The 22,399-nt window shown below is 37.8% G+C and overlaps 4 protein-coding genes across 8 annotated transcripts; 2 read left to right on the top strand and 2 right to left on the bottom strand.

The window, feature by feature from the left end:
- The first annotated feature begins 32 nt into the window (after positions 1-32).
- LOC7466885 (glycosyltransferase BC10) lies at positions 33-2,344 on the top strand. Of its 2 annotated transcripts, none has more exons than XM_024610475.2 (2): positions 33-1,091; positions 1,226-2,344. In XM_024610475.2, the coding sequence occupies exons 1-2, from the start codon at positions 501-503 to the stop codon at positions 1,880-1,882; spliced, it is 1,248 nt and encodes a 415-aa protein (XP_024466243.2). In that variant the 5' UTR covers positions 33-500; the 3' UTR covers positions 1,883-2,344. The 2 variants fall into 2 exon arrangements, with proteins under 2 accessions (XP_024466243.2, XP_002315929.4); XM_002315893.4 differs by having other exon boundaries at positions 1,238-2,341.
- A 1,463-nt stretch (positions 2,345-3,807) lies between these two features.
- Positions 3,808-6,525, top strand: LOC7475576 (glycosyltransferase BC10). The gene is made up of 2 exons (XM_002315892.4): positions 3,808-4,877; positions 5,666-6,525. Exons 1-2 carry the CDS (start codon positions 4,353-4,355, stop codon positions 6,308-6,310), a joined length of 1,170 nt encoding a protein of 389 aa, XP_002315928.1. The 5' UTR covers positions 3,808-4,352; the 3' UTR covers positions 6,311-6,525.
- An 855-nt stretch (positions 6,526-7,380) lies between these two features.
- Positions 7,381-11,081, bottom strand: LOC7475575 (probable leucine-rich repeat receptor-like protein kinase At1g68400). The gene is made up of 2 exons (XM_002314812.4): positions 9,507-11,081; positions 7,381-8,271 (listed from the first exon to the last, which is right to left on the bottom strand). The coding sequence occupies exons 1-2, from the start codon at positions 10,879-10,881 to the stop codon at positions 7,598-7,600; spliced, it is 2,049 nt and encodes a 682-aa protein (XP_002314848.4). The 5' UTR covers positions 10,882-11,081; the 3' UTR covers positions 7,381-7,597.
- A 5,404-nt stretch (positions 11,082-16,485) lies between these two features.
- LOC18102562 (probable protein phosphatase 2C 15) lies at positions 16,486-22,399 on the bottom strand. Of its 4 annotated transcripts, none has more exons than XM_024609844.2 (10): positions 21,845-22,399; positions 20,707-21,136; positions 20,335-20,382; positions 19,778-19,949; positions 19,503-19,656; positions 19,364-19,427; positions 19,113-19,220; positions 18,823-18,948; positions 18,384-18,616; positions 16,486-17,336 (listed from the first exon to the last, which is right to left on the bottom strand). In XM_024609844.2, exons 2-10 carry the CDS (start codon positions 20,914-20,916, stop codon positions 17,117-17,119), a joined length of 1,335 nt encoding a protein of 444 aa, XP_024465612.2. In that variant the 5' UTR covers positions 20,917-21,136; positions 21,845-22,399; the 3' UTR covers positions 16,486-17,116. The 4 variants fall into 4 exon arrangements, with proteins under 4 accessions (XP_024465612.2, XP_052312102.1, XP_052312103.1 ...); XM_052456142.1 differs by having other exon boundaries at positions 21,910-22,399; XM_052456143.1 differs by lacking the exon at positions 20,335-20,382.

Below are 22,399 nucleotides of genomic sequence, written 5' to 3'. Positions count from 1 at the left end.
TCATGTGCTAAGCTTCTCTTTTTTTCTCCCTCTCTCTCCTAATAATTTATTCCAAATTTCACATTGAACAAACCTCTAGCATGGTAAATGCTTCGGCCTTCACTGATTTCACTGTCCAACACATGATATTCTTGATCCTCTCCCTGCTTTATTCACGCATGGGAGTGTGTGATGGATCCAGAGCCACAACATCCATACCTTTCAATCAGTAACACCCCACAGCCAATAGCAGTAAATCAATCCCAACTTTTCCTTCATTTCTCAGAAAATCAGGTATGTCTTGAAATTCACGCTTCTAATCCTCCCAGTTCTGGCATTTCCCATGTGCTCAAGCAACATTTACCTTGCTCTTTTTTTAACGTCTCGGGCCTTCCCAAATTCTCCGATCACGCTGTCTTGGTTTAAAGGTTTAAAAACATCGCTGATTTGAATAGAAGAAAATCAAACCATTTTGTAGGTGGTACAAGTTTTAAGCTAGAGACAGGGAGGTAGGGAGGGAAATGAAGCAGTGTAAGATCACTGTGTTTCTAAAAGACCTGTCCATACGTTTTAGAAAAGAAGTTAGAGAAGGCAGTCTTCAAGCTACAACCACTGTAGTTTTATGTTTGTCAATGGTGTCATTTGTTGTGATTCTTGCAATGTTCATAAATAATAATGTCAAGAAATATCTGGTATCCGAAGATTATTCTTACTATCAGTTGGCTACTTTAACCCCACTATCATCTGGGTCTCCATGTCCATATTTTCTTTGCAACTCTTTTTTATCTCCTCCTTCCTTGCAACCATCGCAATTTCCAATGACAAGCTTGAGAGACTGGGTAACTCCAAAGGAACTGTGTCATTCTATGAATGACAAGGAGCTATTATGGCGAGCCTCAATGGTGCCACATATTGATGAATACCCTTACAATCGTACACCAAAGGTTGCATTCATGTTCTTGACCAGAGGGAGTCTGCCTTTGGCCCCACTTTGGGAAATGTTCTTCAAGGGACACGAAGGTCTCTACTCAATCTACCTCCACAAGTCACCGGAATTCACAAATCAACACCCTGAATCATCAGTCTTCTACCAGCGTCAGATACCAAGCAAGGTCATAACTCATAAATTTATTCTTGCTTTCAGTTCGTATATGTATTGACAGGCAAAACTTGGCCTCCCAAAGGAAGTAGAAGAATATTATAGGCTTTAATTTTTTTGATATGCATATATCCAGTGCATTTAAAGTGTTTCTTGCAGCCAGCTGAATGGGGGAGAGCAACTATGATAGATGCTGAGAGACGTTTATTGGCCAATGCTCTACTCGACTTCTCCAATGAAAGATTTGTACTGCTCTCCGAGACTTGCATTCCAGTATTCAATTTCAGCACAATCTACAACTACCTTATGAACTCAAACCAAAGCTTCCTAGGTTCATTTGATGACCCAAGACACACGGGGCGTGGTCGATACAACAAGAGAATGCGGCCAACTGTGACATTATCTGATTGGCGTAAAGGTTCCCAGTGGTTTGAAGCTCACCGCAAGGTTGCGATCGAGATGATATCTGATGTGAAATACTATCCTGTTTTTAGAGATCATTGCAGGCCTCCGTGTTACATGGATGAGCACTACTTCCCAACTCTAGTAACCAAAATTTCCCCTGAGCTGAACTCAAATAGGAGCATCACTTGGGTTGATTGGTCTGGTGGTGGATCTCACCCTACAAGATTTGTGAGAAAGGATGTCTCTGAAGCATTCTTGAATCAGATCAGGAATGGGTTTAATTGTACATATAACGGTGGCATCACCACAGTTTGCTTCCTTTTTGCAAGGAAGTTTCATCCAAGTACTCTAGACTCTTTGCTAAGGATAGCTCCAGGATTGCTTGGTTTTCGCTCTTAATTAGAAACCTCATGATGTCTAGCTATTTTAAGAGCAATTAATACAATTCGATCAAGAAGCAAAACTAGTGGGATGATTTTAATTATAACAAAATCACGAATAAAATGACTCCTTAGTGACAAAGATAATTACAGTTGCATAGATAGGATTCGGATTACACAGGAACCAAAAAAATGGTTGTATTTCAGATTTTACCATGGTTATACCTTGTTTTCCTCGGTCAGAGGGTTACTACCATTATCCTCATACCCAACCTGATCTTTTACATTGATTTTCTTCTTCTTCTTTTTACCATGGTTGTATTTCAGATTCTCACATCCTGAGGGACCCGTCATTTATATTTTCGGGGAGAACTTCTTGTTTGGATTTGAAGTTCAGATTTCAGAAGACCACTTCAGCTGAATGACGTTCGAAGGCTGCCCATTTCTCAACTCGCAAGTTACTCGCCGGCTATTTCAATGAAAGCTTTTGGGCCAGTTGAAATGGGCTACCATGGCTGTTCGAGGTTTAAGAGAATATTAAGGCTTGATTTTGTGGCCCATTCCCATTAATAAAATATGGTTTAAACTTGTAAGAGTGACTTTGTTTTGTTTTTGCCGTAGTGTTTTCATGAAAATTGATTTTTTATTATTTTAAATTAAATTTTTTTTAATATTTTTAAATTATTTCGATAAGCTGGTATCAAAAATAAATTTAAAAAATAAAAAATAAATTATTTTAATATATTTTTAAATAAAAAGCAACAACTACTACTTCAATGTAAAATAAAATTTTTTGATATAATTATAGAGCGATAGAGAATTTCATTAAGAATTCAAATGGGACAAGTAAGAAACTAATTTACCTAGTTGTTTGTGTCTGAACTTATTCTAGTTATTTCCATTCTCAAAGAAATCAAAATCATTAATATGCAAAAAAAGGGGAAGTTTCGTTGCAGGTAACAATTAATGATAGTGATAATTCTAAGAAAGATGGTGATGGGCGGTGAGAATATTCACCCCGTCATGGACAATATAAAATCTCTGTTCCAATTAAATTAGACATAAGGGCTATTATTTTTCTTTGTTTTCCTTCCCTTTTTCTTCTCAGAATCTTCCTACAAGAACTATTAAATGGAGGAACACGTGATTTCTTAAACCAACCGCGCTGTGCTGATGCATTCCGGTGGCCACTCCATGATGTTAGGAGTGATTTAGGGTTTAATATTCTTTCTTGAACGGTCAGCATGCAACGCTGGCAATGATTTCTTAGTCAATTGCATGAATAATAAAATTAATTCTCTTGGTCTGGTCCCTGTAGGGTGGCCAACTCTCCCATGGCAGCCCTTCACTGATTACCAACAACTCACAAGACGTGTATGTTGAGCCAACTTGTAAAGAACCTTCCTTCTATGCAAATGTATTAACTGGCGGGCCGGCGGCCTCTCATTCTTAGTTGCCAACGCTGTGCTGCTAAAATTATTCTTCAAAGTCAAAAGGGCCTTTAAGCTTTCCAAATTCAGACAAGGTCAGAGTTGGTAACTAGCTAGCACACATATGTTACTTTAATTGCCCCTACCAAGTTATTCATTTCGAAGAAAAAAAGAAAAAAAAAATAGAAGAGAGAAGGTATAATGCTAATTCTATATATTATATATTTTAAATAAATAAATTATTGAATGAATAAAACCAACTTATTCAAGGCATGAGATTTTCTATAAATGAGCTTAGAAAAAAAAAAAAAAACTAGCTGTATCTTGTGGAGACAAAAACAGCTTGCTTCTGAATTATTCCACGTGGTTTCTTTTTTAATGTTTGAACACGATGGATTCCCTGTTGAAAGAGAGAAAAAGTCGTAATTTTCATTATTAAAAAAAAAAAAAAAAGAAGTCGTGATTTTAAAACAATGAACCAGAAAGCCACCGTCATGAAATGGGGTCGCACCACAAATTTAAGCCAACGGCATCTCATCTTCTGATTTCCACACCACTCTCTAGAGATTTCCCGTCTCTCCTTCTCTCTCCCTCTCTCAAAAGTCATCAAAATTGTCATTTCTTCCTTGAAATTCTCCATTAAATATGCTTGATCGCCTTTGCTTTAAGAAGTTCCCCATCTATCTTTGCATGCATATATATATATATATATGTAATAGTTAGCGTCTCGTATTAATTTCTTTTTATTAGCTTTTAATTTACACAAACTTCTAACAAACAACTCTACTTATCGTCACATCTATCTGTGTGTTTGGTGGCCATCGATCCCTTCTAGCACTGCTTACAACAAACGTTTGTTTGACAGTATCATTTATTCTTAAGATATCATCATTTTTTCCAACTGACATCTCTTGTGCTCGAAGGAAAGAACTGCTTATTGGATCAATAAAAGAATAATCCTGAAGCCTTCGCAAGCAAGACTACCACTACCCCTACTTTAGTTCTTTCGAGTTATTGAACTCTTTCCTTTCACATATCAAATTAAAGCAACCAATTACCATGAAGGGTCAAACTCAAAACCAGAATCTGGTCACTGCATTTACAAAGCTGTTCAATGCCCAGTTGCAACTCATCAATGTCCTTTCTCTCTTCTTTTTATTTGGCTGTGGTCTTGCCACCGGAGTCATTCTTAGTTCCTATCTCAACAACATATCATTCAATCTACAAGTCAGTCATTTCTCTTTTTCTACCACTACCACAACAGCATCGCCAACATTCAAGCTGCCTCCTCGCGTAGGCTTGAAAGAATATCTGAAGGTGCCTGATGTTAAGCATGATATGGATGAAAAGGAATTGCTGTGGAGAGCTTCCGTGACTCCAAACATACGTGAGTTTCCATTTGATAGAGTTCCGAAGGTTGCTTTTATGTTTTTGACAAAGGGGCCAGTTTTGATGGCTCCACTGTGGGAGAAATTCTTCAAGGGGCATGATGGGTTGTACTCAATTTATGTGCATTCAAGTCCATCTTACAATGAATCAGAGCCCGAAAGTCCTGTGTTTCATGGCAGAAGAATTCCCAGCAAGGTTAGTTAATTTATCGCATAATTTCGTGTGGCTTAATCATGTGAATTTAGCATTTCTTATCCAATTGTTTTGATCCTTAGCATCCATGTCCTACATCTATTGCACAAATTATTAATTAATGATTGATATTTTTTTTCTTAATAGCAATACTTGATTGATTAAAGCCCTTTTTGATTTCTATCAAAAAAGAAAAGGATTAGAAGCCTTAGGATATATATATATACATATAGCCATACGCGCGTGAGAAACTACCTAGGTTGTTTCCTAGAAGAGATAAAATGAATGCCTTTTGTATCACACAGTAGACTGGAGATCAATAGAGATCCATTTCTCCACTCAATGCAGGTGTATGAGAAATTGCCATTTAGCTAAAAAACAAAGGAGGTCATGCCAATCTCAAGCACCGCTCCTCTCTAAACAAAATCTCTACCGCCACAAATATGTACTCGTTTACATATCAAATTTAGCACAGTAATAAATAAGCACGCGCACACAGCATGTACATTAAGGTTCTATATATGATGACCCATTCCTAGCCATTTTAAGTTGAAGTGGAATTTGTTCAGTGACATGTTGTTTGTTGTCCATGGGATTCATGAAGGTCTTGACATAAGAATATTAATGAAGGTCTAAAAGATCTAATCAACAGAAAAACAGCGTAAAAGAAAGATCTAGTTGTCTGCGTGAATTATTAGACTGCTTTTTCTTGATATTCTATAGCACAGTTTCTACGGTTCTTTTTTGTTAATTATGGTTGCTCAATTTCCTGCTTACGTGCCATGATGCAGGTTGTTCAATGGGGAAATGCAAACATGATTGAAGCTGAAAGACGACTATTAGCCAATGCACTCCTTGACATTGCTAACCAACGTTTTGTTCTCCTCTCGGAATCATGCATTCCACTCTTTAACTTCTCCACTGTCTACACTTACCTAATGAACTCAACCAAAAGTCACGTGGAGTCCTATGTCTTAGAAGGTCCAGTAGGTAATGGCCGATATAGTCCACGGATGAGACCTGGGATCAAAATCGACCAATGGAGGAAAGGCTCACAGTGGTTCGAAATAGATCGAGACCTTGCCATTGAAATTGTCTCGGACCGAAAATATTTTCCCCTATTCCAAAAGTACTGCACGGGACAATGTTACTCTGATGAGCATTACTTACCAACATTTGTGACTATGAAGCATTCGAAGAGGAATTCAAATAGGACTTTGACTTGGGTTGACTGGTCCAGAGGTGGGCCTCATCCTGCTAAGTTTTTAAGGACAGAGGTGACCATTGAGTTTTTGGAGAGGATGAGAAGTGGCAGCAAATGTGTGTATAATGGGAATCACACCAACACTTGTTTCTTGTTTGCAAGGAAATTCTGGCCTAATGCTCTAGATAGGCTATTGAGGTTTGCTCCCAAAATCATGCATTTCAACTCATAGGTTTACAGAATAGTTTCATTCTTTATTCATTTGTATAAATGTTGCATATTCCCTCTCGAAGAGCTTGGAGTTTACAGCTCTATGATTCTTTATTCCTTCATGTTACAAGATATAAAACATGGAAATTTTTAGGTTTTTCCCTTGCATGTATTTACATGTGCTCCGCTTCAATAATATTAATCCTAATTAATAGAAGCACTAATTTTATTTATGTAGCTCAGATTTTGTTACTAATTCATTGTTCTTTTGATGAACATTGTTGATACCATATAGCAGCAATGGTGAAAGCAAAACCTGTCGTCATGGTTCGCGCAGTAAAAAAGGACAGTACAAATCTATCAGAAATTCATAATCATCTGCTAATTTGTTTTTTGAATGTTTCTAATTAAATCACAGTCCAATTGATGATTGCTGGTTAAGTTTACCGAAGCCTGGATACTCAGAGCATTCCCCTGCTGCTGCTGCTCTTTTCTCTTCATGCTTTCACAACAAATGCATTCATTCATTTTTGGAAAAATTAACATGAAAATGACTGCCATCTCCAAGATTTCATCACATGTTCAAGAGGGCTTGTTGACTGTAACATAAACAGTTGTGTTTAGGCCCTTCGGGGCCAAAATGACCCAATTTTAGGGGGGGGGCGGGGGGGGGCGCATTTAAAAAGCCCTGACAATCAACCAAATAATGCCTGCCCCATACGTCTACTACCAATTGATTCCATTCGATCTTGTAGGCTTACCTTCAGGTCTGAAATGCAGTTTTCAAACCAAGCCCTCATACCATTAGCAGAAAAGAATGATTAAATTGAAGTGCACATTCCACAATGATTAAAAATTAAGATTCCATGGCCCAAAGAAGAAGAAAAGAGATTCTGTCCAGGATATAACAATTAAATACTCCCATTCATGAATATTTTATGCAGATGAACATGGCAATCGCCTCAAGATAAGAGGCTTTATGCAGATGAACATGGCAATCGCCTCAAGATAAGAGGCCACTAGTGATTAAAGAAATGTAGGGGATTGGCCATCCCTGTCTAAGTGATCAATTTCATGATTACGAGAACATCATTGGTAGAACAAATTTCATCAACTCTTTGCCGCTCTTTTAGCATAAACGGCCTAAAGAGAAACATATCCTCCGATTCATTGAATCTAACAAAAAAAATAACATGGCAAAACTCAATAATGCAGGAAAATTAAACCCACCATGATTTACATCAAACCCCAGTACTCTTAGTTTATAACTGAATAAACTGCCCTTCTCCTTCTGCGACAAATTGTTCAATCACTGGCCAGCTCCACTAGTCTCTTCGGACAAGCAAGGAGAATCAGAGACAGAGTCAAAGGTGTCGTGACATGGAGACATTTCGACCCCGCGTATCTCCTCAATCATCCTAACCACGTGGCCCATCCTAGGCCGATGATCAGGAGATGGAGTTGTACAAGCCAATGCAATTTGAAGTAGGCCCACCATCTCCTCCTCAATATCCTTATACCTCATCAGCTCCAAATCAAACACCTCAGCCGTCCACTCCTCCCTCACCACAGATTGGACCCACCTTGGCAAGTCCACAGGCCCACCATACCCATTTCCAGGCCCAGCACCACAATCCACTATAGAAGGGCATTTCCCTGTTAAAATCTCCAATAGCAAAACCCCAAAGGAGTACACGTCAGATTTTTGGGTCTGTTTTCGACCGTCAGATGTTGCTTCGGGAGCGCGGTAGCCATTGGATCTTGGGGCAGAATTAGTAGAAGATGCAAAGAGAGTGAGCCCAAAATCTGAGACACGGGCATTGCCTGCCTTGTCTAAAAGGATGTTTGTGGATTTGATGTTACCATGGACGAGTTTAAGAGCTTTGCATGAGTTGTGCATAAATGCTAACCCACGGGCTGCTCCAGCTGCTATTTTTAGCCTAGTAGTCCAGTCCAGTGGGGTTCTTCCTGGTCCTCTGTTACCTGTCGGGATACATAATTAGGCATATTTTCCCACAAATTTAATAATTTTACACTAAACAAGAAGAGTTGGGTTGTGTATCATTCAGGGGTGTCTCCCTCATGTAATGTCAGCATCAGATGTTTGAGATAAGAGTCCCGAACAATTTGGGTCCAAGAGTATCTTAAAATTGGCTTGATCTAAACCACCGACCCAATAGTGACATTAGGTCATGGTTATGATGTGATTAAAGAGCCTAAAATAAGAGAAATCATTGCCCCGTTAACCTATACTCACACACTAGATTCTTGAGTCACCCTAAAACACACTAGTATAGCTTGGCTAATGGCTAACGAGGTTAATTTTTGGTCTTATATTCGCTGGAAAAGGAAACAGACCAAAAGGAAAAGGATGGTCGAGAAAACACAATTATCTGTAGTGTTGTCCACTCCTGCTATATCCCAAATCACGATCAAGCTCATAAGCTGAACTTTTCTGTCAAATATTTATAACTGCTCCCTTGTCCGTCATGAATAATGGCTATAACAGTAACTATGCATGGACCCCACCCCAAATACACCTTACTATTCAGGGGCGAGAGCCAGCCTTGCAACCATTGGATTTACTACCAAGAAAGAAAGAATTCATCAAAACTACTCGACTGAGGTCTGCTTCCAATGCAGTGGTAGCACAAGCACAACAGCATATCAGGCCCCATACTATCAGCCAGATGTCCAATTCCATAAAAAACAAAGCGAAAAAATTCAGAGGGGCCCGCTAAAAACCAACCTATACCTACTAAAACCTACCCCGCGTGTTGGACTCCTCCGGCTGCACTCTCCCTTCCCACCAGGGCATGATCCCAAAATAATTTGTAAATTTTTCATGGTCCACAATCTAAAGCAGTTCCTAGAGCCCCAAACAATCAAGAACGATCATCAAAAGAATCTAAACAAAGCGAAAAAATTCAGAGGGGCCCGCTAAAAACCAACCTATACCTACTAAAACCTACCCCGCGTGTTGGACTCCTCTGGCTGCACTCTCCCTTCCCACCAGGGCATGATCCCAAAATAATTTGTAAATTTTTCATGGTCCACAATCTAAAGCAGTTCCTAGAGCCCCAAACAATCAAGAACGATCATCAAAAGAATCTAAACAATAAAAGAACAATAGCAGCTAAAGAAAGGAAACAGAGAAACCGAAACGATATGGTAATGGAAACACAGAGAAAATTGAGCAAAAACGTAATGCAACGTACCATGAAGAAGCCAAAACAAGCTCCCATTTGGCATGTAATCATAGACCAGCAACTTCTCTTCTCTAGCGAAGTAATAAGACTTAAAACTAACCAAATTAGGATGTCTTAATCTCCCTAAAACCTCCATATGTTGCTCCAACTCTCTTTTCCCTCCAACATTAGCATCCTTAAGCCTTTTCACTGCCACCACATTCCCATCATCAAGGACTGCTTTGTATGCGGTTCCAAACCCGCCTTTCCCTAACATCTCTGCTGAAGCTCTAAGTAAATCTTCAAGCTCAAACCTTTCCACCCCTTCAAAGAACACCATCCTTCCCCTCTCAAAGCCCGGCTGGTTCGGGTAAGGGCTCGAAGAGTAAACAATCTTCTCGGTTTCTAACAGCTTTGAGCCCTTCCCATTTCGCATTTTGGCTGCGTAGTTGCGCCAGAAGTAACAGTAGAGAAGGAGAGAAACCACGGCAAGAATTAAAATATCCCCTAATATAATGGCTATTAGGGCTAATGGGCTTATTTTGGTTGATGTTTTGCTGATTTTGTGGTTAGTGTTTGTTGGTTTGTTTGGTGCTACTACTGAGCTTGGTGTTGAAGAAACTATGCTTGTTGGGTTAGTTCCAGGCAACAATGGAGACGCTATAGCCCCATCGGATCCGGGTCTTGTCGGGTCGGAAGCTAAACTTTTACAAGCCTGTAACGGGGATCCACAAAGACCAGCAGGGAGGCTTTGAGCGAAAGCGGATTCAGGGAAACCCGATAAAGATTTGGGTATTTCACCGGATACCCGGTTATTAGAAACGTTAAAGTCTTGCAAGCTTGGTAAATTCAAGCTAGAAATGGACCCAGTAAACTGATTCTCTTCAAGCCTTAAAGTCAACAGATGAGTCAAACGGTTGACAATCACCGGAATGTTACCGGAGAAGTTGTTGTGAGACAGATCCAAACGGTAAAGTCTAGAAAGAGAGGGGACAGAAACAGGGAAGGTACCAGAGAAGTGATTGTGAGATAAAAAGAGAAGCTTTAACGCACTGAGGTTAGATATGTTTTGAGGTATGGGACCTGAAAGATTGTTTCTTTTGAGGCTTAAGACTCGAAGCTGAGTGAGAGAGGTTAAGGTCTGCAAAGAGCTGCCTTGAAGGTTAAGGTTTTCGAGGACAAGACGAGAGACTCGGTCGTTGAGACAAGCAATGCCCGTCCAGGTACATGGGTTGGTGCTGGAGTTCCAGTCTTGGAGCTTGTTATCTGTGTCTGACAAGGTTTTGAATTGCAGAAGAGGTTCTGAATCTGGGTTGGAAGAAGCTTGGAGAAGAGAGAAATGAAGAGATATTAAGAAGAAAGTTGTCATGTATGGAAATAGAAAAATGGGTTTTGCTAGTGCCATTGTTGAGGATCTGCAAGAGCAGAGAGAGTAGGGAGCAAGTGAGGGGAGTGAGGAGGATTGTTTGTAGCTTGTAAGGGAGACAGGTGAGAGTTGAGGGTGTGATTAATGGAGAGGTGAAGGGGTTACCTCCTTAAGTAAATGACAAGTAAATTAAATTACTAATAATTAACAATCTTCATTTCTACTAGAGATGATTTGAGGTGGATGGAACAAACAAGCAGAGTGAACTGAAAGGCATGTAACGGATGTACTGCAAGGTTAAATTTTGATTGAAAAGACTTCACTGCACTTCTATTCCTATTAGAGTAACGCTCTGGAGTTAATTTTTGTAAATTAATTTTATTAATTATACTTCAAACCAATTACAATGGCTAAACTGGAGTAACTGCTTACTAATTATTCTTATTAATGTTGAAGTTTGTAGAATCCCTTTTGATTTTTAAGTTAATATACATAGTTTAGTGTTTGCAAGTGTGATATCTTCTATTTTTCAATGTTTTTTAAAAGTGTGTTTTATTTAAAAACATTAAATTTATATTTTTCTTAGTATTTTTTTGGTAATTTTAATGTGTTGTTGTTAAAAATATTAAAAAAATCTGAAAACTGAAAAGTAATTATTTTAATATATTTTTCAATTAAAAAATATTAAAAAAGACCATCATGCACTATAAAAACAAAAATATATATAGAATGATTGAAATTTAAGATTACACAAATAGATCATGTTGTGATTTTTATATTTAAATATTAAAATTAATCAATATATAAATATACCACCTTGTTAATAAAACCAATAAAATAAAAATAAATAGAATGGAAGACCTGAGCTAAATTCTCATTTCTCCCATCTAAATCAATATCTTGCTGTTAAACAATAACCAATCATGGTAAAAAGCCCTGATTTTGTATTGTTATGATTTATTAATCGTTATCTTCCGTAATCCGTACCTGCAAGATATCCTGACACGCGTGGCTTTTACCTTTTCAGTATTGCTATTTACTGGAGTACGTTTTCTGTTTTGCGTGTGAAAAATGTTTTTAAGAATTATTAAAAAGCTTTATTTGCTTTAAATTAAAACAATTCTTATAATTTTATATTATTTTTTACATGATAATATCAAAAATATTTAAATAATAATAATTTTAAATCTTTTCAAAATAAAAAATACTTTAAAAATAACTATTTATCATAGCAGGCATGAAATCACTGAAATTAACCCCCTTTGATATTGTATTTCAAATGAAAGTGGGGTAAATTTTGGAAAAAAATTGTTTAAAATTAATTTTTATTATGTTTTTAAATCATTTTAATATATTAATATAAAAAATAATTATTTTCAAATATTTTTAAATAAAACATATTTTAAAAAATAATTACACTACAGCCCTCTTAAACACTCTAATTTTTTCTTAATTCTAAGTGGCTAGTAGCCCAGTAGAGTAGAGTGAGCTCTCAACTTTTTTGACTGAAACGGGAAGTTGTCCGTATTATCCAGCAAGTAGATGACCAATTTGCTGTGGACATATACAGCTTTTGACAGACAAGACAGGAATTATTTGGTTCATCTTTTTGTTTAACTTGTTACCATCAATGCATGTCTTCTTTTGAAGTCATGAGATTATGGAAGAAAGGTAGGGGTAATATTGTGATTTCGATTCAAAAAAGGGCACAAGTTAAGCTAGCAGCGGCACGAATAAAGAGCGCAGCTTTGGCTTGGCTTTGGTTTTCGAATTTGTTGCCATTTTAAGCTTTTGCTTTTGCTTTCGCTTTTCATCTTTTTCGCAAAAAACCGGTCTGCTGGTCATCTCTTGCTTAGACCACGGGTTTCCACTCTCTAGTTTATGCTTCCTGCCACGTGGTGCGTTAACGACTGGCTCCTTTGCACATCGATGAAATGCATCCCTTCCACTCTACAATCATGCAATATCGCGGTAGGTTAATTTTGGTATGGTAAGAACAAGTCCCCTTTCAATTGAATCTTCGACATGTCATGTACACTGACTAATATATTCACAATACAATATTTTTTATACCCTTTTAAGAGTTTGAATCTTGGATAATAACGCAGTGAACATACTAAATTATTAAACAAATTGAGTTTCCAGAATTACTCACTGCATGCCAGTCTAGCTTATGCTATTAGAATACTAGCAAAAACAAACAAACAGGGCACAATTTGTCTCGGAGACCGGCATTTCTTGCTTTATTATTTGAATATCCGTGTAATCGATAGGAGGAGGCCGTATATTAAAACTACGGTAGACTGGCACACTATTCCTTGCACCTTGCACGAAGCAGGCAGGAATTCATTAATAAAATATTGAATACATGTGCAGTTTGCCGATAGCTTTATTTTCTCATGTCTCCGATGTTGAATGCAATCGATTACTGGCTTTCGTTTTCCAATGCAATCGAGTATAAGAAAATTGGAAGGAGAATTTTGTCTTGGGGTTGGGGATGGACCATGGAGCCTTCGACTTCTACTCAAATTTGCTCGGTAGGGCACAGCATTTGAGTGGGGCTATAGTAATAATTGATGGAGAGCGTCAAAGGCGTTTGTTTCAGTGGGACGGTCAACCGGGCTGCAAGGTTGTTCATGAAATTACATTATTTTTCAGCTCGGTAAAGAAGCTCGTTTCTGGTCCAATGATCAAGACAAGGTTGTAACTCCATTCCAAACCAGTGCGTCGTGCGCGGGAGATTGCTAAGGACTTATTTTGGTATCCTCGATGATTTTTTATTCTTTCTTTTCATTTTTTTTTAAAAAAACTATTCGCTTAAAACGACGACAGTCAAGTTGCCAAAACTTTAAAGAAGAAACGAAACGAAGTGGTTTTCAAAAAGTTATATATATATATAGTTCTTACTATCACCGTTACTTTTTTTTTTTTGGGGGGGGGGGGGGGGGGGGTGGAGACAACCCTAAGATTTATAGAAAACTCCGAAGCTAGGCTTGGTGGTATAAAAAATAAAGGACAAAGGTGGGCTTAACCATAAACAGCGTTGGGGTTTATTTGTATATGGTGTTTGTATTCTGGGCCTATTGTCCCAGTGTAGATTCTTACTTGCTTTTGCCCAGTTGAGCTATGGATCCACTCTCTTTGTCCGAAAGCAGCAGAACGGCTGTTAGATCAGCTTGATTCACAGAGAGACATCATCTGCTAAGTCCAATTCTTGGTTTCTTGGACTATAAGATAGGCATTGTTTCTCAAAGAACCTATAATAATGCTAGAAATACTTAATTTTTTTTCCACTAAGAATGATTTCAAGTCCATTTGGGAATATGCAAATTCAATGAAAAGGCAGAGCATTTCTTAAGTGTTCAAAACTGTGAAAGATTTTCGATTCCCTTGCAGTCTCTTCCTTCCCTGTAGAAGGTCACTTTATTGAGCTACCTAAGAAATGCAAGAGCTTTATACCCTTGCGCGTGATCTGTATAAAACGTAAAGAGTAGCACATCCCCTTGTAAACTTCTTTCAGCGATTACTACACTTCACCTAGTTTCCCTAGATTTTAAAGAACGCATGAGAAAGTCATGCCTGCATTTTCCAACTAACCTGATGCGAACTAGCTTGTTGCAGCTTGTATGAAACAAAGAACGCATGAGAAATACCTCTTAATTCCTTTCCTAAATACTTTGGTCAGCACTTTCCAGGCACTCCTCACAACCATTCATATCCCATTTCATTGAAATCCTTCTCTAGACAGCTTTTCGTAGCCAACATTTTGTACTGTTTGACTGAGTTCCTCTTCCTCTTTCCTGGCACTCCTTACGTTGTATTCATGAAGAATTCAAGCTCTTTTCTGCAGGACAAACGCAACAAAAGAATAATGTGTGCCGTTTGATGCACAAGCAATATGAGATTTTCTGTAATCAACAGTAAATGGTTTGGTGCATAAGTGGAGATCAGCATGATAAGGACTAAGGATTAAAGTTCAGAAATGACTGGTCGAAAGAGTAACTCTGAACAGGAGTGAAGCAAAGCAACTGGTATTGAAAAACTCAAAGTCAACTAACCGAAAGGATTGGTTTGAATAAGAGATAGTTTGAATGCAACAATGACTGACGGTAATCTTACAGATAGGTCTTTTTCTCTCACACAACACCAAAGCCTGGATAGCACAGAGTCAGCCTCAACATTCTGGACGTGGAAAGGGTAGCTTATGTTAGGGCCAGGACCAGTTTCTAGGCTGACAAGCTTCATATTTTTGGTCTGCCTATAAAATAGATTTACTAAGAATGTTGAAATTACGGACAATAAATCCCGACATGTAAGGGTATTTTGAGGATTAACAAGTTGTGGAGACTCATTGGGAATATAGGATTAAAGAAACAGGTCAAAAAAAACAAGAATGTAAAGGTCTATACAGAACATAGGACCAGCATAGTAACCTCTAAACAAGGGACATAACCTGGTAATTTTGAGAGTCAATTGCATTTTTTTTACTTGATTTTCATACTCTATATCCATTTGATGTACGATGTTATTTTCAAATTATAAAATATTGATTGCAAATTGAAGTGATGTCTTAATTGGCTTTCACCGCATATTAAAATATATGACATATGCCGCATTATCTCATGAAGTGTTGCATACGAGGTATGGAATGTATTGTTATTTCTTTCAGTTCTAAAGTCCTAGAATGATGTGATTTTGAGTTGAAAAGGTCTTACTGCACCAGAGATTACAGGCAATGTTCTCTTGTACGAGAAGATTAGTCAATGGCCAACTGCTCTGTCTTCTATAGGGTGGGAGTGTTTCATATACTGTGACCAATTTGTCAATCTGCAGGCCTGCCATTTACGTTGGCCATCATATTCATATCCAAGTACTAGCCTATCTATGATGTCAGCTGCATTATCGACAATTAGTCTGTCATTAATCAATAGTAATTAGTACTATCATGCTGTATTACCAGCAAAGAAGGTAGAAAATATAAGCAGTAGGTAGGTATCATACCTGTTCTCGCCATGACTCATTCGAATTTCCCCTCGCTGTCCAGTGAAGAGGTAACGGTTTACAACATCATTAACAATAAATCCAAGTCTCCTTTCAAGTCAATAGTAACCAGAATCAAGACAACTGTCCAAAGTAACAGTCGTTTGTGACACTGGTTAATGTCTTGTCCCCTGGAAGACTCGTGGAAACAAGTTGAACTTGGGGAACCAGTAATTATAAAACTAACCCTACTGTTTTAAACGAGGAAGTTAGTTCCTCCCCTTAATTTGCCAAGACTGGATGGCCCGTCACAAAGCTTCTGTGAAAGTCTTGAGCTTGTTTGAGGCGTTAAAATAATGGCAGTCTGTGAGAAATTTGTTTCTATCGAAATTTGATGGAGATGGGGTTCCACTTCTTCCAATGTGGGTGGGAACCACACAGATTTGTTAGGCCATCTTCCTCCATCCTTGCTGTTCAAGTATAATTGCGCTTTAAAATTCAGGTTGATATTCTAACCCTGATCAGAAAATTTAGATCATCCACGCATTTCTGATCCATTTGCAAAAATTTTGAGGCCAATCAGCGTTCAAATTCTCACAATGAATTGCTAGATGGAAACTATAAAATAACCCGCTCCTTCTCAAAGCATTTGGATTTGGACTATTAAAAAAAAATGCACGAGGGCAACGTAAATTAACCCAAGACCCCCCAACGAGGAGAGATGGGTACTGGTTGAGCTATAGGCTCTTTGAAAATTCCTGCTCTTTTCAACAGTCATTGTGACAGAAAAAATGGACGTGTCTATGTAACCTTGTCCTAGCTTGTCATAAATCTAAGGGAACCTTAGTAGCCCAACCTTGAAAAACCTATGGTCAGTCGTCCTTTACGAAGTTCAGTCTAGAACAGCATTGCTCCTTTTTCCCAGCACCCTTGTGATGTCATGAAAACTCGATAGGAAATTGAATACCCCTCTCCTGCACTAAGGTGATAAAATGGCCACTCCTCTAGGCACAGAGAATATGATAGCATAGCAAGCCTTAAAAATAATCCAACTCTTCAGCTTGATTAGCTTTCACTACTAGCAGAATATCAGCATTTTTGGAACTCCAGGCAGGTGCTCCTTAAACCAACTCCTCCTTTAAATGCTAAGGCTAATTTTACATTATAGGCACATATTACATATACATTTGCCGCGCCACCGTACTAAGATTCAAACAACTGCCTGCCCTAGGTAAATGTCGTTTACCAAAAAAAAAATAAGAAAGAATGAGTGAGTGAGTGAGACAGTAAAGAGTTATGCCACTCTGACTCCACTTGGACGTTTTCCTTCCATGGCATCCTTCTTATTACGGCAGTCTGCACAGAGGAAAGGCCCTTGCCAAGGCTTTGAGCTGGTGGAGAAGATAGACCCAGCATGAACCGAGATGCCCTCACTTGGAGCAAGGTCAATTTGACAGACAACACATGTAAAAAGACCAGATGTTGATTGCGACGTGGAATCACCATTCCCTAATCTGGAGAACACATTAAAAATAAGAAGTTAGATGCACAGTAAGAAATTTCCATTCCCAAGTCTGCAGGACACAACTTAAGGTGCAGGTAGACATTGAGACAAGCGCGGAGCTCCCACATTTCAAGTATGCATGATACAACATGGACCAGTAAACAAGGATAACCCCACTGACACGTCAACTGAACAAATTAAACTAGATGTTATGGGGTGTTTTGTTACCCTATACATTTTAGGGTAACAATACAAATTTTCCATGCTCCATAGTAAACTGTGTTTAGAGAGATATGAAAATTATCAGCATTGACTCAAAGTAAAAAGGATTCAAGATATCCAATTGTTTTATATGCCACTGCGCACCAGATTCATCAGAGATGATCAAGGCTTGTGATTTCTCTTATCTGCTATTAATTAAAATTAAATTACCAGGCGACAAATTACAAAATTCAACTCAAAGAAACTGTTTTAACACTTGCATTCCTCTTCTTAGTGCTAGGGCTCAAATCTAAATCTAACAAATTCCCATCCCATTGCCACAATAGCCAAGGGCTGAAAAGCGTGAGGCTTGCACCTTAAATCACTTTTCTACAATGTTTAAAACACAGATGACAAAAAAAAATACATACAGATAGAACGAAGAGAAAAAAATCAACTCAGGTCCAAATAATGACAAATTACAACTGGAACAGTTAAGGGGTACTTCAAAAAATACGTTCACAATTTACAATAAACAACTGGAACTCAAAGACAAAATCCCCCCGGACTAGTCATAACTCATAGCTCATGTAGGTCAGGAGCAATTGTCCTTTCATAGAGGGAGTGCACATTATACCTCCTAATAAAAAATCACTTGAGTTTGTTTGCTATCGTCAAGGAGTTAACACAGTGATAGCATATAATATGAAACTGATAGAAAATGATGCATGTTTCCTCTCCTTCTGCTAAAAACTTACTTTTCATACTATATGATGTATAATGAATAGGACAAAGGTGGAGTATTGCAGGGGGGAAATCAATGTGAAAAAATGCATGCAAAAATGACAGCACTAACCTTTCAGCAAGCATAGCTGACCCTTCTTCAAACAGTTCTTCAACTATTCCTATGGCAGAAAGCTTCTTCGATAGCTTACTGGCAGAAAAATGGGATTTCTTCCTAAACAACAAGGCTCTTAGCTTGTTCTGTTTCTTGGGAGGAGTTGAAGGTGGAATTGAATTGTCAGGAGGAATTATGTCAACAACTACGCAGGTTGTATCATCCTTTAGTCCCCTTGTCCTTAATGCTTCCTGAAGAACAACATATAAAATGAAAAAGCAATTTGAGCATTTAGTATAGCACAAGCATTCATTAAAAGCAAGATGCTACTTCAAGTCAGCTTTGCCCATAATATCAGCATACGTATTATTTTAAAACTGCATTGGAAAATTTGAAGGGCACTCTAATTGAACCAAGACTTGCAATGAGAAACGCTGCAGAAAAGAATGTTAATCACCTTTACTACTTGTCTGGCAGCAAGTTCAGCTGGTAAACCATGACAAGATTTTGCTGCCATTTCTGAGGATAGAGCATCCCATATGCCATCAGAAGCAATTATAAGCCTCCCACCTGCATTTGATAGCTTTATATGGAATGGAGCAAATTAGAGTTCATGCTAAGGGACAGCACAGACATTAAGTATTAATGTACAGCTTTTGCATTCGGAGAAAGAAAATAATTAAAAGAGTACAATACATTCAACAACTAAAAAATACTTAGTAGAAGTAAACTGAAAATGATTCTTACTTTCACTTGTTTGACAAATGGAACAGGAACTATAAACTCTCCAACATCCATGTCTCCAATTGACCTAGAAAGGCATAAACCTCCAGGCCAACAGCGAAGTGGACCAATCTGTAGCGTTTAAAGGTTTAGCAAAATATATATACAGATATACCAAAATTACCATCGCCTGAAAGAACATTCATTTAAATGACAAGCAGTGAGACTTTAACAGTTGTAATAAGAATAACGTGCAAAATCTAAAAGCACCTCACCTCAACACCACCAACAGTGCTAAGCCTTCCAACTACCCCACCACTTGCAGTCACCCTTTTCCTCCTGCAGATATTGTAGAATAGATTATACTTCTGTCAAATATTTAGAATGAATAAGGTCTTGAGAATAGACACATACTCCTCCACGTTCTCTTGAAGTCTGTGATCAACAGTTAAGGAGAAAACAGCACCACCCTGAGCATCTAAAATACAACGCGAGTCCCCAACAGAAGCAACAGTAACAGTCCATCTATCAACTATTACAAATGTTGCTGTGGTACCCGATGTTTCTCCTGAAGAAAGGCACAGCATAGATTTAAACACAAATTATCAGAGTTACCTAAATGCACAAAATGGAAACCTAGAAAGGATAAAAAAAAAAAAACTGAAGGATCGGGGTAAATAATCCCATGCCTCTGCTCTGGAACTCCTTATCAGTCTTCACAAATCCAGCAACTAAAGCACGGGGTAAAGCTTGAAGCCACTCCTCCCGTCCAAGATCACGAGGAATAGCACCCAAAATATGATTCAACAAATTCTCCCTCGTATATATTGCTGCAGCATTTCCATTGTGCCCATCGAAGATCTGACAGTTAGGAGAGAACGAAGACCATCTTATCGAACAAGAAAGATATAGCAGTAGAAAACACATTCAGGTCTTACAGATACTTTGTTTGTTTCTGAACTCTGTTAAAGGAGGTCATTCAAAGTTTTCCACTTTACATACATTACTATAACAGGGACTGGAAAAGGGAAAGTTGTTAAGTTCGAAGCAACCATTGCCCTTGGTCAACAACAGAATAGAACTCTTTGGAATATTAGATCATCAATCAAATAGATAAAATAACAAATGAAAACCCCAACTCCAAAACTTCTTCTAGAGTTGGTTTTACAGAGAAATCAGCACTGAAAAGTGGACAGCATAGAAATATATCACCCAACCCAAAGTTTGGTGCACCGTGTCCTCATACCCACGACAATGCAAAAGAAACTGCATTCGCCAAGGATTGAAGCAGAGCCTGTTAGTGCATATAGGCAATTTGGTCAATGACCCGACATCCTCACTTAACAAAAAAATACTCCAAAGTATACTTGTTAATTATTTTTTATAAAATATATTTATTAATTATATTTTATGAAATAAAAATTACCCCACTTAACAAAAAGTTCCAATTAAAAATTGCTTAAGACTCTATTTGTCGAATATACATAAAAAAATAATAATAAAATATTTCTTAAATATTTTAAAATATCTCGTTTATAATTTTTTATCCTCTTATTGACTTTAAGCCGCCTCTGTATTGAGATATGATAGGAGTTGAAAGAATAAGAATAAGAATTACCGCAAACACAGAAAATGTTGATGACGAATTCCCTGGTAACCGCTGACAATCCATCTTAATCAGGAAATAATCCTCCCCTTTCCTAGACTGGGCTGCATGACCATATTTGACAATTGGCTTCTCCATCTTCTCGATCCTCATTTCTCTGCTGATCAAAGCAGCAAGAGGCACAAGATTATCACGCCGACGCCTCTCTTCTCCAGAAGCCATTATCTTCCACTCCAATATCTTAACCACCGGAGTCTGGACCTCAGACCTTCAAGTTACTGGTTTCTTTTGTCTCAGGAGCATATCATACCCCAAAAATCGAAGTGCTTATGGTTATATCCGGTGCAATCCAACTTAAACATAGCTTCCTTGATATCAATGGTTCTCCCAGAATATATCAAACCCGCCAACCCCGTTCGCATGAAAATTCCAAAACTCAACACTGGAATTAAAAAATTTCAATCAACCGCCAATTTTTGTAACTTGATCTACAGTCATCAGTCAGAGAATAATAGCAAGTTTTAAACTAAGATCAAGCAGAAAATGAACACATCTAAACTAAGCATGCAGTTTAAGGAAGTTGCATTTGTAGTGAACAACCAGCATAACAAAAATAACAATAATCTATAATTAGAAGACCAAAAGCTCTACTGTAAACCTTAAATAGTTAAAACAGTTAAGCACCAAAAGTGAGCCTAGCTAAAACCGTATGTAACATTGGATTCATAATCTGTTAAAACATAAACTGCCAGCTCTAGTAAGAGAATGTGAAATTCCAGGAAGAAGCAAGAATGTCTGGTTTTGTGTTTCTTAGCAGAGACAAAAATGCAGATCAGATCAAGACACTAAAGTAGCCAACGCCACAATTACAGGGATATGGAACGTGTTTTGCTGATAAAAAGTGAACTGTAATACCATTAATCTAAAAACCCAAAAATCTTTCAATTAAAGAAACAAAATACCATGTTATAAATATAGAAATAAACAAAATAAAAGGTGAAAGATTCAAATAAATTTTAAGTACCAGAGATCAGCTTCTATACATTTTCCTCTACCAAGCAGAGGTAGCTCTTTTTTTTAAAAAAAAAAAATTCACTTCTTCACCGAAACTTAACTAAGAAAAACAAAAGGGATTGCTTAAAAAGACAACCTTTTCAATTAGAGAAAGAAAAGGGAGAAGCTTTGCTGGCTCTATAAAGCAACCTCTTCAAATACCCACATTTCCCTTTCTGTAAAAAATCTATCCTTTTTTGTGCCATCCCACCTTTGTTTTTTTTTTTTTTCTCGGGAACAAAAAAAATAGAAGTTAGAAAGCAAGAATTACAGTCATAAGACCAAACCACACAAACCCAATGAAGTACAAGAGTGTTATAAAATTACTAGGAAGTAAGGAGTGTGTGCTTGTTTATCTAACCAAAGATGACACTTTGGGCTTGGAGCTGGGTGAATAACAGGGGAACAATAAAAATAAAAAATGAGTTCATGCCTTCTTTAGCAAGACGATTTTTCCACTTTCATTGGATTTGATAGGTAAAATGAGCTAAAATGGAACTAGGGCAGCATGCAGTTGATAGTCTTGATAGTTGAAGGTTGAAGCTAGAAGAAAAGAGGGTAACAAGAACAGCAGACAGATCATTTTTTAGGGTTTTAAATTTTAAATAAATGTTTTTTCTTTCATGAGTGGAACACTGACACGTACTCAAGA

This window comes from Populus trichocarpa, chromosome 10, assembly GCF_000002775.5.
Source record: "Populus trichocarpa isolate Nisqually-1 chromosome 10, P.trichocarpa_v4.1, whole genome shotgun sequence".
NCBI lineage: Eukaryota > Viridiplantae > Streptophyta > Magnoliopsida > Malpighiales > Salicaceae > Populus > Populus trichocarpa.
The sequence above is the reverse complement of the archived record's forward strand: the minus strand, read 5'-3'. Positions and strand labels throughout refer to the sequence as shown.